This window comes from Natrix helvetica (genome assembly GCF_964273705.1).
Source record: "Natrix helvetica genome assembly, chromosome: 1".
Lineage (NCBI taxonomy): Eukaryota > Metazoa > Chordata > Lepidosauria > Squamata > Natricidae > Natrix > Natrix helvetica.
Genome location: NC_138548.1, coordinates 210,863,328 through 210,878,749, shown reverse-complemented (window position 1 = coordinate 210,878,749; position 15,422 = coordinate 210,863,328). Strand labels below are relative to the sequence as shown.

The window sequence follows — 15,422 nt, the reverse complement described above, 5'->3', positions numbered from 1 at the left end:
TGATAGAGCTCTCATCTGCAAAGGGAGTTTTGCAGGAGTATAAGCTCTTGATCAGTTTTCTATAGGAATGATGAAACTTGGATAATTAAACAAGCAATTAAAAAGCACGAATCCTGCCAAATTGCTGTCATCTTTATAAAACAAGCCAACTTGGAACAAGATCTCATGCTAGTGAAGGGGGCAAGCCAGACAAGACTTAACGTCTTCAGTTTTGTTTCAAATTAACCCTCGTTCATCTGGCCAAAATCGTAACGTCTTAACTGATTTGATTCCTCACCCCACCCCCAAAGCTTGGATATATTTTTCCCCCTGAAAGTTCAGAAATGTGATAAATAAAAATAACTGACATAATAATTTCAATTCAGAAAGCTGTGAAGGGCCGAGGAAAATCTTTTATTCTTTCACTGAAACAGAGTTCACCCTTCTACCCTGCTAGGTTAGCAGTATACAACAGCACAGCTGGGCACTTCATACAGACAGCTTTTGGTTCAATAATTTATTTTTAGCCATACAAGAGTAAACCAGAAATACACATTGTATACAATGACTAAACACTGAAAGAGGTTGGAAGGAAGACAACCCCACAGCACAGCCTTTAGGGTGCTGGGAGCTGAAATGACATCAGTCCCAACACACCAGTAATGGACAGAAGGGGAAAACATTAAAAACCATAAAGTAGCCCACATGTTTCAGGTCCAGAGTAGCAAACTGAGTAGCACTGTACCCTGAACCATAGCTAGAGTTTCCAGGTAGGTAATACTGGCCCTCGAAGTTGCTGAACTATAACTCCCAGCATTCCTCATAAATGCTTATATGGGGCTGGAGTTATTGGGAATTATAGTTCAGACAGCTGGAGTGTGACAGCTTCCCCATGCTGCTAGGACAGCTACTAGAGAAAGCAAGATCTCTTAACCAAGCCAACAATAAATGAATAATGATCATTTAATTTATCCAGTTCCTTGTCTGCATTCCTCGCTTTGTTAAATGAAGTATCTCCAAGAATTCCCATTCTGGGGAATGAAAAGGGATATTGTTTTTAATGCATCTGCTAATTTATAGCAGTTTCCTCCTTCACTTGAGAGGTATTTTAATCAACCACTGAGACAGGCCATTTTCCCAAAATACATTGGTTTGCCAATTTGATATATATAGAAGAAACATATAGAGCCATTATGCACAGACAGACAGATGCTGCTTCTCATAGCATCCTGAAGTTGGGCACAGTGCAGTCTTCCATTAAAGGTTTGTGTATACAGGGATGGTAGAAAAGGTATACAACTGGCACATGGCTTTGAAACAGGCAGTACAATGGGATATCATAGGATACAATATTTGATTGTATAAATGGGGAAGATTCCCTTCAACCTCCTTCTTCCAAGGCACAACTAACTTCGTATTGCATATTATTCTATTTCAACATTATCCTGCTCTAAATGACGGAACACTGGTACTATTTAACAGAAAGGAAGAAATCAGTGTTTAGGTAAAAACCAGCCACTCCTCTTCCTCCTGCATGGAAGGAGAAGCAGCACTCCGAAGCATTCGTAACCAGTTTCTTTGGTACTCTGGATCATTTCTCACCTTAGCAGAAGATCAGAGTTAAGGCACTTGGTTCAGCAGCCGTCCCTCAGTTGCAAGAGTGGGACTCATCTGAAGTCAGTCCAATTCCCCTGCTGACCCCAGAACAGCAGGATGAAAACTATCCTACTTACGGAGAATCAGGGAGCAGGGTGAGTGACAACTACAAAGGTGCTGAAAAGGTTTTGATTTGGGTCAACAAGACGTACTGAAAAAACTGCTAAGCAAATATATGGGTGACAAAGTCCAGAAAGCGCTTGGCATATTGTTCTGGATGCACTGTAGAGATCTCTGCACCAGCCTGTAGGGGAAGACAAAGTGTCAACAACTACCACAAAGCAGCCCCCTTAATTCTTAATCACTATACTGAAAGCAGTATGGCATGAGCTGTGAATATTGGAAACACTGGGGATATAGCACCTGAGTCCTAACTTCCATAGAGCCAATCAGGTGGTTAAGGTGCTGGTCTAATCTTGGAGGTCATGCACTGTAACCCTTCCTTAGGTATGAAAACCAGCTGGATAGCTTGGCTAGACACTTTCTCTCAATCATAGAGTTCTTATTGTGGAAAAATAGGAGGAAGGAGCATTAGGTATGAACACTGCCTTGAATTTTACAAAATAAAGGTCAGATATATATCTAAAACTAAAATGTACTGCTCAGATGCTATTAACATGCGCATTCTCCACTGCAAATATTTCTGACCCAGTGGAACATCCCTCTTGCTACTTCTCTTGAATACATTATATCTGCTCCTTGCCATCTTCCCCTCAAGGAAATGTCCTTGTACTTAAAAAACATAAAAGCCATTGCCCCAATGGTACAATAAAAATAACTCTTCTATGAATCGCCCATAGCGAATAGCATTTTTAAAAAAATCTATTGGGGATGGTGCATGTCTTCCTGCCACTGACATAGTTTCTCCACCTCACTTCCTTGCTTCTAGTCTGTAGCTACAAAACTCACATCGGTTGTATTCTTCCGGACACAACCACTCTTTTTTTTAAAGAAGTTAGATAAAAAGAAGTCATCTTAGATAACTAACCTAAAACAACAAATACTCAATTTCAGCCTGTCCCCACTCCATGGGGTAGTCATCATGCACTGCCAATGACTATGCTGTTTGGAATCATAGTTTCTTCTCTGCTACTATCTCATAATTAGAAGAGATTCTAAATTCCTGCTGCTCCCAAGCATAGAGCAAGACACTGGAATAGTTCCTATCTAAAGGAAAGGTCATAATTATGCCTTCTATATCACACAGTGATGATACAATATGACCAGCTTGAGAGGGAAACCCTTTGGTCATTCAGTTACTCAGAAGGAGAAAGAGTAACTATTTGGGGCAGAAATAATGGTCATGGGAAGGGAAGATAGAGGCTAGGTGCTGGCCAGCTAATCAAAATCATGGCTCCCTTCTTAGCATTATTTGATTACCATAACAGACAAGGTGGCAAGCCAAACTCACCCCATGCTTGACTGTCTTAGCTGCATGGGCAGCCTTCTTCTTGGCATCATACTGGGTGAGGATGTCTATGAGGCCCATGAAGTAAACCTCTTTTTGGGGACTATCTGGAAAAGTAAGAGAAAACGGTGAGGGATATATATGATGCCATATTTTACCTGTAGCCCACTTCCGTACAAATATCCATAGGCAAATCAAAAAGATGAACAACAATGACAAAAAAATCCCACAGAAAATACATAAGCAAAATACTGTATTTTTGGGAGTATAAGATGCAGCGGAGTATAAGACGCACCAAGGTTTTCAAGAGGCAATTTTTTAAAAAAAGTAGGTAGGTAGATAGAGGGATAGAGAGGGAGAGAAAGAGAGAGAAATACAGTAGGTAGGTAGGAAGAGAGAGAGTGTAGGTAGGTAGAGGGATAGAGAGAGAGAAATAGAAAGAGATAGAGAGAAATACAGTAGATAGGTAGGTAGGTAGGGAGAGAGTAGGTAGGTTGGTAGGTAGAGGGATAGAGAAAGAGAAAGAGAGAGAGAGAGAGAGAAATACAATAGATAGGGAGAGAGAGAGTAGTTAGGTAGGTAGATAGATAAAGGGATAGAAGAGAGAGAGAGAAATAGAGAGACAGAAATACAGTCAGTAGGTAGGGAGAGAAAGAGTGTGCAGGTAGGTAGGCAGGGAGAGGGATAGAGAGAGAAAGAGAGAGAGAGAGAAATACAGTAGATAGGTAGGGAGAAAGATAGAGTAGTTAGGTAGGTAGATAAAGGGATAGAAGAGAGAGAGGGGGGAAATACAGTAGGTAGGGAGAGAGAGAGTGTGTGTAGGTAGGTAGGAAGGTAGTGGGATATATATAGAGAAAAATAGAGATAAATACAGTAGATAGCTAGGTGTTTCTGCTGGCACAGCACTTGATCAATGTAATTTTCATCAATCAGTTAAAGAGCTTTCCAAAAGGAAAAAGTTTTTGCACTCTGCAAACCTCCCAAAAACGGCCTGTTTTTCACGAAAATGGCCCCATTTCCCCCCCTCCAAAGACATGAATAGCCTGGGGGGGGGGGGCTTGTAGAGTGCTCCTGGGGGTGGGGGGAATGAGCAAAAAAAAAATTTGTCGTTTTTTGACAAAAAAATTGGATGCATAGCCTTATGGAGGCTTATAGAGTGCTGCTGGGGGCTGGGGGGGGGCAAAAAACGGCTCATTTTTTGCTCATTTTTGCCCTCCCCAGCCCCCAGGAGCTCTCTGAAAGCCTCCATAAGGGTATCCATGGCCGTTTCGGTGAAGGGGCGGGGCTTCAGGAGGCAAAAAAACCCCCCACTGTATTCGGTGTATAAGACGCATCCAGATTTTCAGCCTCTTTTTTGAGGAAAAAAAGGTGTGTCTTATACTCTGAAAAATATGGTACATAATACAAAAGAGTGGTCAAACAGGGTTGAAGCAGGAAGAAGAGATTCCTTTCCTGAATATATAGCAAACCAATCCTAAGTAATTCATTTGAGCAATCACACTCTTTAGGTTCCTAGGCTGGTCTAAAACCTTAATAAAGTTTATGTATACTTATTTTTATCTTCACTTCTGTGTAATCTGCACTGCAAATTAAAGCCCATAGCCATATGCAAAAAATCTGGCTATTAAACTTAACCTCTTTCTCTGAAGCTGATATCCAGATCTGATTAACATGGACTCAGCACCACTCTCTCCCTTCCATAAATAAAGAGGTTACCAAAGTTGATGCACTGAAGAAAGACCATCCTGATACAAACAGTTAAATGCAGGTAGTCGTTGACTTACGATTACAGTTGAATCCAAAATGTATGTTGTTAAGCAGGATGTTAAGTGAGTTTTGCCCTGTTGCAACTTTTCTTGTCAGTTGCTATGTGAATCACTACAGTTGTTAAGTTAGTAACTTAGTAACTTAGTTGTTAAATGAATCTGGCTTCTCTATTAACTTTGCTTGTCAGAAGGTCACAAAACTGCAACCATCATAAATATGAGCCACTTGTCAAGCGGGTGAATTTTGATCACGTGACCAGAGGGATGCTACAACAGTTGTGTGAAAAACTGTCAAAAGTCACTTTTTTCAATGAATGGTTGTAAGTTGAGGACGTGTAAGACTAGCCACAGGCACAGAAGAAATTGAGAAGACCTGAAGGTGCAGCTGGAATCTACCACAAGGCACACATACATCTTTGATATCATAGTTAACAGAATCCTTTTATGAGTTTGGTGGAGCCTTTCCCAAACTAGTACAGCCTGGAAACTCTGGAGTACAACTCCCCAAAATGCCTATTCAGCAACATCTTTGACTGAGCAGCTGAAAACTACAGGACAGAAAACAACTTACTTGGAGGGTGCCAGCTTGACAAAGAGTAGTCTAGTATTTTGGAATAACAAAGGAAACTCCTTCACAAAACCATGCTTAAACTAGACTGGGATTTCAGTTTTAATAGATGTTACTCAGTTATCTTTTCTGTACCCTGTTTCCCTGAAAATAAGACCTCCCTGGATAATAAGCCCAATTGGGTTTTTGAGCGCATATACTCAAATAAGCAATCCTCCGAAAATAAGCCTTCCCCAAAGATACTGCAACACAGCAGCAGTCATGAGGTGACCACACTCGCTGCCTCCTGCACCTCAAAAATAAGACCGCCCCGAAAATAAGGCAAAGTGCTTTTTGGGGGGGGGGGTTCAAAAGAAAATAAGACCCTGTCTTATTTTCGGAGAAACACTGTACACCTTTCAAGATTGTAAGCTAGAAGGAGATTGCATTGCTTGATATTTATTGTATGTACTGATTATATTAGGTATTTAAGTAAGGCTTAAATTTTTTTAGCTCACCCCAGACCTTGGAATCCTTGCTAGTTAATCACTCCTAGGGAGAATGGATTAATTATTTGAATCAACAAAAGGCTGTTTCTGATATTTCTGGGCTGACTATAATCACCTATCACAGATCAAAATAAAGTAAAAGAACTGACCTCTGTACTCTGGAGTGTTCTCTGGAACCGACTAAAGGAAAAAAAATCTTGATAAACTAAGAAACAGTCGCAAATGATAGTAAACATCATGATACAAATTCTGGTGTACAAAATGCAATAAACAAAATAAAAAGCCCAAAGGCATTTTTCTATCCATTTAAACACCCATCTAATAAAATGTTCGTTCTATCCCAACTTACTTTCAGCACTCTTAGTGGCATAGACATCAATATAAGGGTCAAAGTCACCAGGCTCCAGTGGTTTGTGGGAGTTCAGATAACTGCCAATGCCCTCAGGGTATGTTCCATATGAGCCCACAGGTGCCCCAGGTTCACCCTCTCCATCTTCCTCTTCCTCTTTTACGTCTTCCTCCTCTTCTTGTTCAGCTCGCTGTACATCATGGATACCCAACAGAAGGCTGTAGTCCATAATCTTTAGCTGCACTAGGAACTGAAGAAACAAACACAATAGTGAGATGGCCAGGAGATGTATTTATTTCATTATTCATTCCAAGTGAAAATCTCACAACACAAACTCATGAAACAATTTATTCCATATATTATAAAATTACAAAGATTTGTTATCACTTTGTGCTCTTTTGCATTTGCACAAGCTTCTGTCTGTGTCCTTTCCATTATATTTTACTTGAAGACTGTCACAATGCTTAAGATCCCATGATCCCTTAATGAGGAGAATGGAGAGGTCATTTCAATAAACTCTTGACTGCTGCTCTTCTGTAGTATCACAACAGTTCCCTCAGTGACTAAAAAGCAGTTTCCCTCACCAAAACATATATAGCCAACCTAGCAGGAAATATTGCTTTACATATAGCAAGCTGCAGTTTCAGAAGGAAAGATACTTAACTCAGTAAGGTACTGTTTACCCTGGAGGGGACGGTATTCTAAAGAATTAGATATGTAGCCTATGGGGAACTGTAGAGCTGAACGTCCTCACTAAGACTACCTTTTATTAGCTTAGACTGAGGTACTGTCTCTGGTCTTTCTTCTTAAGTCAAAGAATAGCCTTGCTAATAGTTATTCATTCTCCCATAATTTTCTATTCAAGGACTAAAGTCATTATCAGAGATGCTTTCCTCGACTTTTCAGGACAATAGGCAAAAGGACAGAAAAGATATACATTTTTAAAAAATAAACAAGTCCTCTGTTTAAATGCAACAACTGATTTTAGTGAGAGCTTATAGGTTTTTATAAGATACTAATTGTTATTACTGTTGTTCTTAATATGTATATACAAGCACCTAGGGCTGATGGTAGATTCAAAAGAACACATATATTATACTTTGATAATTCTTGCTTAATTGCATGGCCCTTCTGGATCTATGTGATAAAAAAAGAGTGATTAAAATACCACAGAGAATTCCCCAGGTTCAAAAAGGTATCTATAACCTTCAGCTGTATAATAAATTGTGTACTTTCCAGCAAGCCCACATTAAAACCATGCTTCTGTTGGGAGGCATCAGTCACAACAATCATTCCATTACTGTTTTAAAGATACATTGTAGCTAGTTTAGTTCAAAAGAAGTCTGAAATAGCATGGTTTCAACATAGCTTCAAAATAAACATGAACTTTAAAGGTAGGCTTTCTCCAAACTAAGGCCATCCAAATAAAGCTGGTTACTCATGCTGGCTGGGAGTAACAAGATTTCATTCATTCTGAGATGATGTTTTGGGTGCTCTATGAAAATCACCATTCAATTGCTCATTTACCAAATGGCTAGAGGGAGGAGGCACTGTATGGTCACAAATGCCCAAATTTGCAAAATTGGTGACCCTCTTCTGTATTCACTATCAACCTGTAGTGTTTTTTTCCTAGGCAGGTGGGCAAATTTACAAATAGGTACTTGTGCTAAACAAGCATCCCAATATTTATTCTCCAACAATTCCAGATGAATCTATGAGGAACCCAAGATTATTTGGGGGAAATAAAAAAATATGTTCAGCATTGGTTGTTTGCACATTAGTTTCCTTTAAAAAATGCTTAGACTTAAAATAAGGTGTTTTTTTTAAGTAGCATGATCTGCAAGGGAGATACCCATGGGCACACTAACATCAAGGACATCATACAAAATTAAGAATCTAAGATGGATCCAATATATCTGGGCAGATGGTATTGGCTTGCCTAAGACTTCCCTGCAAACTTTGTAGGCAACTAGGCAACTGAATTTCATCCAAACCCAGCTTGCTATTTCAGCATCTCAAAGATTAGAGCTCAGATCTTAACTCTCAAGTGTTGTGAACTCCATTCTTCAATCAAAGGTAACTCAAATTAGTTTCCTATTCTGGATTGTGATGAACCTCAGCAATACTAGGCCATAATGTGGATGGGTGCATTCTACCTTTGCACACCTAACACTTATAATTTGTATACCAAGATTTATGACTCAACATGTCCGGCACTATAATTCATGTAATGAACTTGCACTTAAAACATAGCCTGTTTTGCGAACAGAAAGTCGTTCAAGAATATATCATGGTTATTTTCCTTGCTCTGGCCTTAGTTTGCTTAGACTCAAAAACTCCAAAATCAGGAGGAGGTAAACTGATTATTAACCTGGTATCTTAACTGATAAATACACTGTAAACCACTATGTTACATCATGTTAAAAGTTAAAACATTCAAGCTATCGTGCAGGTATAGATTCATCTAGCAGCTGTGATAGCAAAATCAGAATTTGCCCTGCATTCACCCTGAATTCAAACAAGCATTAAAATCAGTTTTTTCTTGCCTTTAAATGGAGTCCAGGTTTAATCCGGATGGCATGTGCTGGGAAGGGGGGGGGGGGGCTTTGGCAACCTGTCCCCATGATTAATTGCTTTGGCTGTTCAAACCAGTGGGCCTACTTTCCAAATGGAATGCATCCAGCTTTAATTCTCAGACTTGAGCCCTTTTCTATAACTGGAATGATTAATCTTTTTTAAACAAGCCTTTTCTTTCCCATCCTGTGGAATCAAGAAGAAGAAAAAACCGAGCCCAACCCCTCTCAAGAGTATTGGCAATATGGCAATTACAAAGGTCATCACAATTGCAATGAAAAGAAGTTAAAGAACTATCTAAAACTCAGAAATTGGATACATATTAGGTCAGCCTGGCTTTAGGAACCAGAAGCTGAGGGTTTTTTTTTGGTGAACATTTGCTTCCATTGTTCAAAAGACATCAAATAGTCTTCTAAGACCGTGGCCCCCAACCTTTTGGGCACCAGGGACCAGTTCGTGAAGAGAGGTTTTTCCGTGGAGGGCGGGTTTTTGTGTGCTGTTTGTATTCTGCAGATGGGGCTTTGCTTGTTTGTGCGGCACAAGTTTCTGGCACGCTATGGACTGGTGCCGGTCCACAGACCAAGGCTTGGGGACCCCTATTCTAAGAGAACTGAAAGCACAGAAGATTCCTCCACAAGCAAACATTTGACATTTATTAAGTGTTTTCACTTGGTCAAAGCATCTGTGTGATTCCATACAATTACTATTGAATTATAATTCAATAACGCTAGAATGAATTATTTTACTCCAGTGGTGGGTTACGACCGGTACGCCCTGGTACGGGTGTACTGATGCCTGCGGAGCACCAGGTATCGTTCCAGTACGGTGCTCCAGAGGGCCCACCCACCCGCCCTCCTTAATGGTATTTCAGCTCTTCGGGGCTTCCATGCACGGAGCGTACAGCGCCTGCGTGACGCTCCACCGAACAGCTGGAGCATCGCAGGCAGTAAGTATGCAGGGGCGTGTTGCACGCGTTCATGTGGTGGATGCCGGGCCCCCTTGCACCGTACCGGTTGTACTGGGATCTGGAACCCACCACTGGTTTACTCTTATAGCATATGACAGATCTAAGACTAAGACTAAAAGGTTTAGAATAATCTCAGGAAAGGTGCCACTTCAAAACCTGGAATTTTTTTAAGTAGAAACTTCTCAGATCACAGTTCATGTTTTAACCAGGATATTAAGCAGTGAAAAAGAATGAGAGAGTGGAGAGGGCTTTTAAACCCACTGAATCCAAACTTGTGCTAAGAGCAAGAATTTAAATTAAAACAACCCCAACAAATGAGAGCCAGTGTGGTCTAGTGGTTAAGGTTGCAGTCTAGAAAGCAACAGATTGTGAGCTCAAGTCCTGCCTTAGCCATGAAAGCCAGCTTGGGAGACCTTGAGCCAGTCACTTTCTCTCTCTCTCAGCCCAACTCACCTTACATGGTTTTTGTCGTGGGAAAAACAGGGGAAGGAAGGTGTATTGGACATGTTGGCTGACTTGAGTTATTTTAAAAAATAATAAAGGTGGGAGATGGATGGATGGATGGATAGATTAGATCGACAGACAGACAGACAGACTATGTATCATCTCTATTTGACCAAGTCCATTAAAATGGGGGCTAAACCACTCCTTGGGTAATTCTCATCTACCATGGAGCTATATCGTAAGCTTTATTGTTATTTGCCAGTGAAATCCATCACTTTGGGTCCTGCACTCTTGAACAATGGAGATCAATCTTGGCCTCCTCCTGTGTGGCATCCATTCAGGTATTTGAAGATTACTGTCATATCTCCCCCTCAATTCTTTCAATCTATCTTCATGGGATTTAAATTCCCTCCCTCCTGTAGGTCATTAAACTCATTTAGATCAATCACCCTCACATCTCTGTCTAACTATCTCATAGAACTGTAAGCATACGTTATAGACTTTTCCTCCTGCAGGATAAAAACATTAGGCAACCCAATTAATGAACAGAACAGAGATTTTACTCCATTCCGCCTCTTCTTTCTTTACAGTCATCAGGGGAGGGGGGAAAAAAAAGCTTATCGCTAAAAGCATATTTTCAACTCTCCCAAGAATTCCATGTTACATTACATCAGTCATTTTTATAACAAGGCTGCCAGATTGAAAGCAAGTGTGGAGTTAATCTTAAGAGTACGGAACTAGGGCCAGAAGAGACACAGGTTCAAATCCCCACGTAGCGATAAAGCTCACTAAGATTTGTGAACCGGTCACTAATATCTCAGAGAAGCATTTGAGTGGGCAGCAAAGAAGGGAGAGAAAAGTCCCAAATGTATTATTGAATGTTTCGGGGGAGTGAAAGCCAAGCTATTAAATAAACAGGACACGGTACAATAAAATCGCTCCTAATATGATATGGTAGAGGGGATACCAAGAGATCATTATGTACAGCTTTCTCAATCTGGTTTTCTCCTGGTGTGCTGCGACTAGAACACCCACAGGATCCAGCTAATGGCCACGCTAGCTGAGCTTCCTGAGTGCTGTAGTCTTAATCTATCTGGAGCTGGGGCCATCAAATTCAGGAGATTGATGAGTATTGGTGGTTAAAGTACAATTTAGTGGTTAGGGTGCTGGTCTGGAAACCAGGAGATGGTGAATTCTAGTCCCATTTTAGCCGTCAACTGGGTGACTTTGGGCTAGTCAATCTCTTTCAGCCCAATCCACCTCACAGGGTTGTTGTCGTGGGGGAAATAGGATGAAGGAGTTTTATTTATGTTTGCCACCTTGATTTATTTATAAAGTAATAAAGGTGGAATAAAAAATATAATTAATAAATAAATCTGAAACTACCTATCAAGAAAGCAGTGAAAAATCCTAAATCTAACCTCAATTTTGTGAAGAACCAGTCTGCAAGCATTCAAAGAAACATAATACAGAAACAGGACCTGTCTTTGTTTGGCCAACTCCTACCAAGCGCAGGGGAATCAGGAGTCCAGGCAGTTCAAATGAATATTTATTCATCATTAGTAGGTCATTATTAAGTCAGATTCTTGTACAGAGCTTTAGCATACAATAAACATTGTACGCTAAAGCTCTGTACAAGAATCTGACTTACTAATGGTGAAAGCTAGGAATGATGATGCGTTCGAACCTTCCCTCCAGCTCCAGCCTGGTCATCTTCTACAACTCTACTGGAAACATGCAAAGTATTGTTCATGAGTCTGAGTCTTTCATTTAGAAGATCAGCAGAAGATTTCAGCCTGCTTGTTCCTAGGGGCTGACACCAAGTGATCTCCATTGTCATATCCAAAGCATCAGGTTTTTTAAAACGCCAAGAAGCCCATTGCCTACCAGTCCCCTGATTTGGGTCAGCAGTAAAACTGAACTTGGAGCAAGAAGAATTGGAACATTTGAGAGAAATGGAGCTGATGCAGGAGAAAGGCTGCATGGTATATGAGGTTAATCGTTAGACACTGAGCATCTGCAGCCCCTTCTCCCCCACCCATCACATGCTATTAACAGTCATTAAGGCCAATAGGGAAAATCTCACACTGCAGAAGTAGTTTAAATTCTGCAGATTCAATCCCTAAGGAAATATAATAGCTGATGAAATGCTAGCTGTGAGCAATTTTTTCCAGAGCTGGAAGTTAACCTCAATTCTCACCTCATTATGGCAAATGGGGTGCAAATGTTGACCAGCAATTCAGAAAATCAGGGTTTGAGACCTCCACCAGAGAGCTGAACCACAATTCTTTCAAAACAGAATTTGTCCCCTCAAAGTTATAAATACAGTAAAATATTTGCAGTTGCCATACCAGAAGCCCCAAAAGAATAAAAAGCAAAACAAGGAATTAGAAATAAGAAAACAATGAATAAATACCTCAGTACATAACAGTTGCTATGAACTTTGATTCTCATGGGAAACTTTCTTCTTTCATGGCAGAAGGATTTCTTTTCCTTCTACCATGGAAACAACGCTTCCTGCCATTAATCTGGGGTCAGTTAAATGCTTGGAACTGCCTTTCTCCTTTTCGGTATTACATTTTGTTTAAAGTGCTTTCTATACATTTCTGACATTACAAGTTCACATAAGTGGAAAAATGTTTTCAGTGAAAAGAGTGTGCCTTTATGATGACACAAATGCCAGCCGATAAACATTATGCACACTGACTTCCCTGATTCTCAATACGATTATATCCCGTCATTCAAATCAACATAGACTGAAGCACCCTTCTCTAACATGTCGTCTTTGACAGGGCTGATGTAATCTCCATCCGACCTTAGATGACTAGGAAGTTCAGAAGCTAGGAGGCAGTTTCAAAAATTCCCAAATTAGCTTATGAAAAAATGGAGGGAAAGCGATTTGCTGCTATGTAATCCTCCTGAGATAAGAATGCTGTACAACTCTAGAAATACCCTGGGAACCAAGGCCTTTTGCCATATGCAAATAATATAGGGGAAAATACCCAGAGGAAGAAAGATCTGTCATATATACCAGTGAAGGCAAACCTTTTAGACGCTGGGTGCCCAAACTGTGTGGGTGCACATGCCCCAAAAGAACATGCGCATGCGCAGACATGCATGTGCATGCACCGACATGCACGCATGTGCAGCAGAGACCCAAAGACCAGCTGGCTGGCAGGAGATCTCAACACTGGCAGCGTGGCAAAATCTTTTTCTTTCGTGAGTTTCTATTTCGTCATTTGCAGGGAAACAGAAGCTCATGAAAGAAACGTCATGGAGATCTGACCTGGGGCAATGGCGAGCGTGGCAGCAGAGAGGGCTCCGTGTGCCACCTCTGGCACATGTGCCATAGGTTCACCATCACGGATATATACTTTATCAGTGACTTTCAGGGTTGCCTGGAGCAAACTCAATATAGTTACTGAAAGCCCTTCGCTCTTTGTGTCAAAAAGTCCTACCCCATTGCCTTCCAAAGCCAACCTGGAACCTTAGGGCACAAAGCTGTTCAAATGATTGAAGTTTAGGGATAATCAAGCCTGCTTAGGAACAGTTTTTGGTTCTTCAGAAGCAAGAGCTGATTACTCTCAAACTATACAATTTTTCATGACATCCTCAGATTGAGCACGACCTTACCGCCCTTGTAATTTTCCCAAGCCTAAGACTTGATGATTTGTCAGAAAAGGATCTGCTTACAAATAATTGTACTGAGAATATTTTCCCCTTTTAAGGATATTTCCTGTTCATATTGCTGGGCGGCCTGTTAGTTTAAAGAACCAATTATCAGTTATGAGGAACTGTACAAAAAAAATTCAGTCAAATCCCTCCAAGGAAACTTGCAGTAGGAAGATGTCAATGTCAATGGCTCAAGCGTGGGAAACAGGGAAGGAAGCAATAAAGTAATCAGAAATATAAGGTAGAATTGGGGTCAATAGCAAAGGTCATATTCAGTCTGTGATGTAAGAACCATTGTGGCATCATTCCTTGTGGCCTACAGATGGCATACCAGCACTATGGCTTTTTCAGTCTCAAATCCAGAGGAGGGACGCAGACCAGGGAAGAAACCCTGGTGCTTCTGGTCATGAATGCTGCAGATGTTCCCGTACCACCAGCACAACATTAGATGTTATTTAGATATAGGGAGTAAGGTGGAAGAAGTTGACTTGCTGGCAGATACTAAAGAGAAAGTGGTAACTTTTTATCTTAAAAGGTATTAAGATGGGGATCAGAACAGTAGGGTGGGTTACCATTAGTAACACCTTCTCAGACTCAACTGAACCATGAAAAATTGCCTATTTTACCTTTAAAAAATCTCTCTTTAGCATCCACAGCTTGCCCGGTTAGATTACTGACCCAGAACCATCCCTGTTATACTAGATCATGCTGAGAAAGCTACAATACCTCTACATCTCGCTTCAACTTTTCCATGAAGTCTTTTTTGGCCTCTTCACTGATGTACACTTTCTGGTTCATGTTTAGGAAATCAATGTCCTTCAGAGTTGGTAGTTCTTTGCCCTGGAAAAAAGGACAGTGCATGAAAAAGAGGCAGAGGAAGCAAGTCAAACTTCAACATTGCTGAACCCAAATTTGGACGATGGAACTAGAAGCAATAAAAAGTGGCAATTTTTTAAAAAAAGAAACGAAGGTTTTATCTGTACATGTACTATAGAATAAAAGATTTTCATTTTGTGGATTGCGTCTTCCCCACGTACAGGCCATGGTTTTCTATTGCGGTTTCAGTGTAATTTTTAAACTGATGATCTGACTTTGGGTCATTCCTTGGTGGAAAGTTGGGACAAAAAAAATGGCAATTACAAATCAATGCAAGTAGCCCCAACCATGTAATTGTAAGGTGAGATAAAGATATTTTAAACACCCCTCAGAAAAAAGAAGAAAATATCTGCTCTGTTCTCACCAATAGCAGAGTTAAATTAATTAGGGAGCATATACCTTTCAATTGTCAGTTTAAGAAACATAGTCATTCTCAACCTATTTTGAAAATGCTCTTAAAATAATTCCCAGGAAGTAGCACTTCTGCCCAATATCACATTTTTCTCTGTGCCCATTAATATCAGGGTTTTGCATTTAAGTTCTTAAAATAGTAGTCAGTCAGTCATTCTGTCTGTCTGTCTGTCTATCTATCTATCATCTATCTATCTATCTATCTATCTATCTATCTATCTATCTATCTATCTATCTATCTATCATCTATCTATCTATCTATCT

At 40.4% G+C, this 15,422-nt stretch overlaps 1 protein-coding gene across 4 annotated transcripts in view; it reads right to left on the bottom strand.

The window, feature by feature from the left end:
* Positions 1-372: 372 nt before the first annotated feature.
* Positions 373-15,422, bottom strand: part of PIP4K2C (phosphatidylinositol-5-phosphate 4-kinase type 2 gamma) — a 41,141-nt gene continuing 26,091 nt past the window's right edge. For all 4 annotated transcript variants that reach the window (XM_081939636.1, XM_081939635.1, XM_081939633.1 and 1 more), the window contains 4 exons: positions 14,598-14,711; positions 6,215-6,464; positions 3,047-3,150; positions 373-1,879 (listed from right to left, as the gene is read on the bottom strand). In XM_081939636.1, coding sequence (XP_081795762.1) covers positions 1,799-1,879; positions 3,047-3,150; positions 6,215-6,464; positions 14,598-14,711 — 549 coding nt within the window. In that variant the 3' untranslated portion in view covers positions 373-1,798. The remainder of the gene's footprint in view (positions 1,880-3,046; positions 3,151-6,214; positions 6,465-14,597; positions 14,712-15,422) is intronic.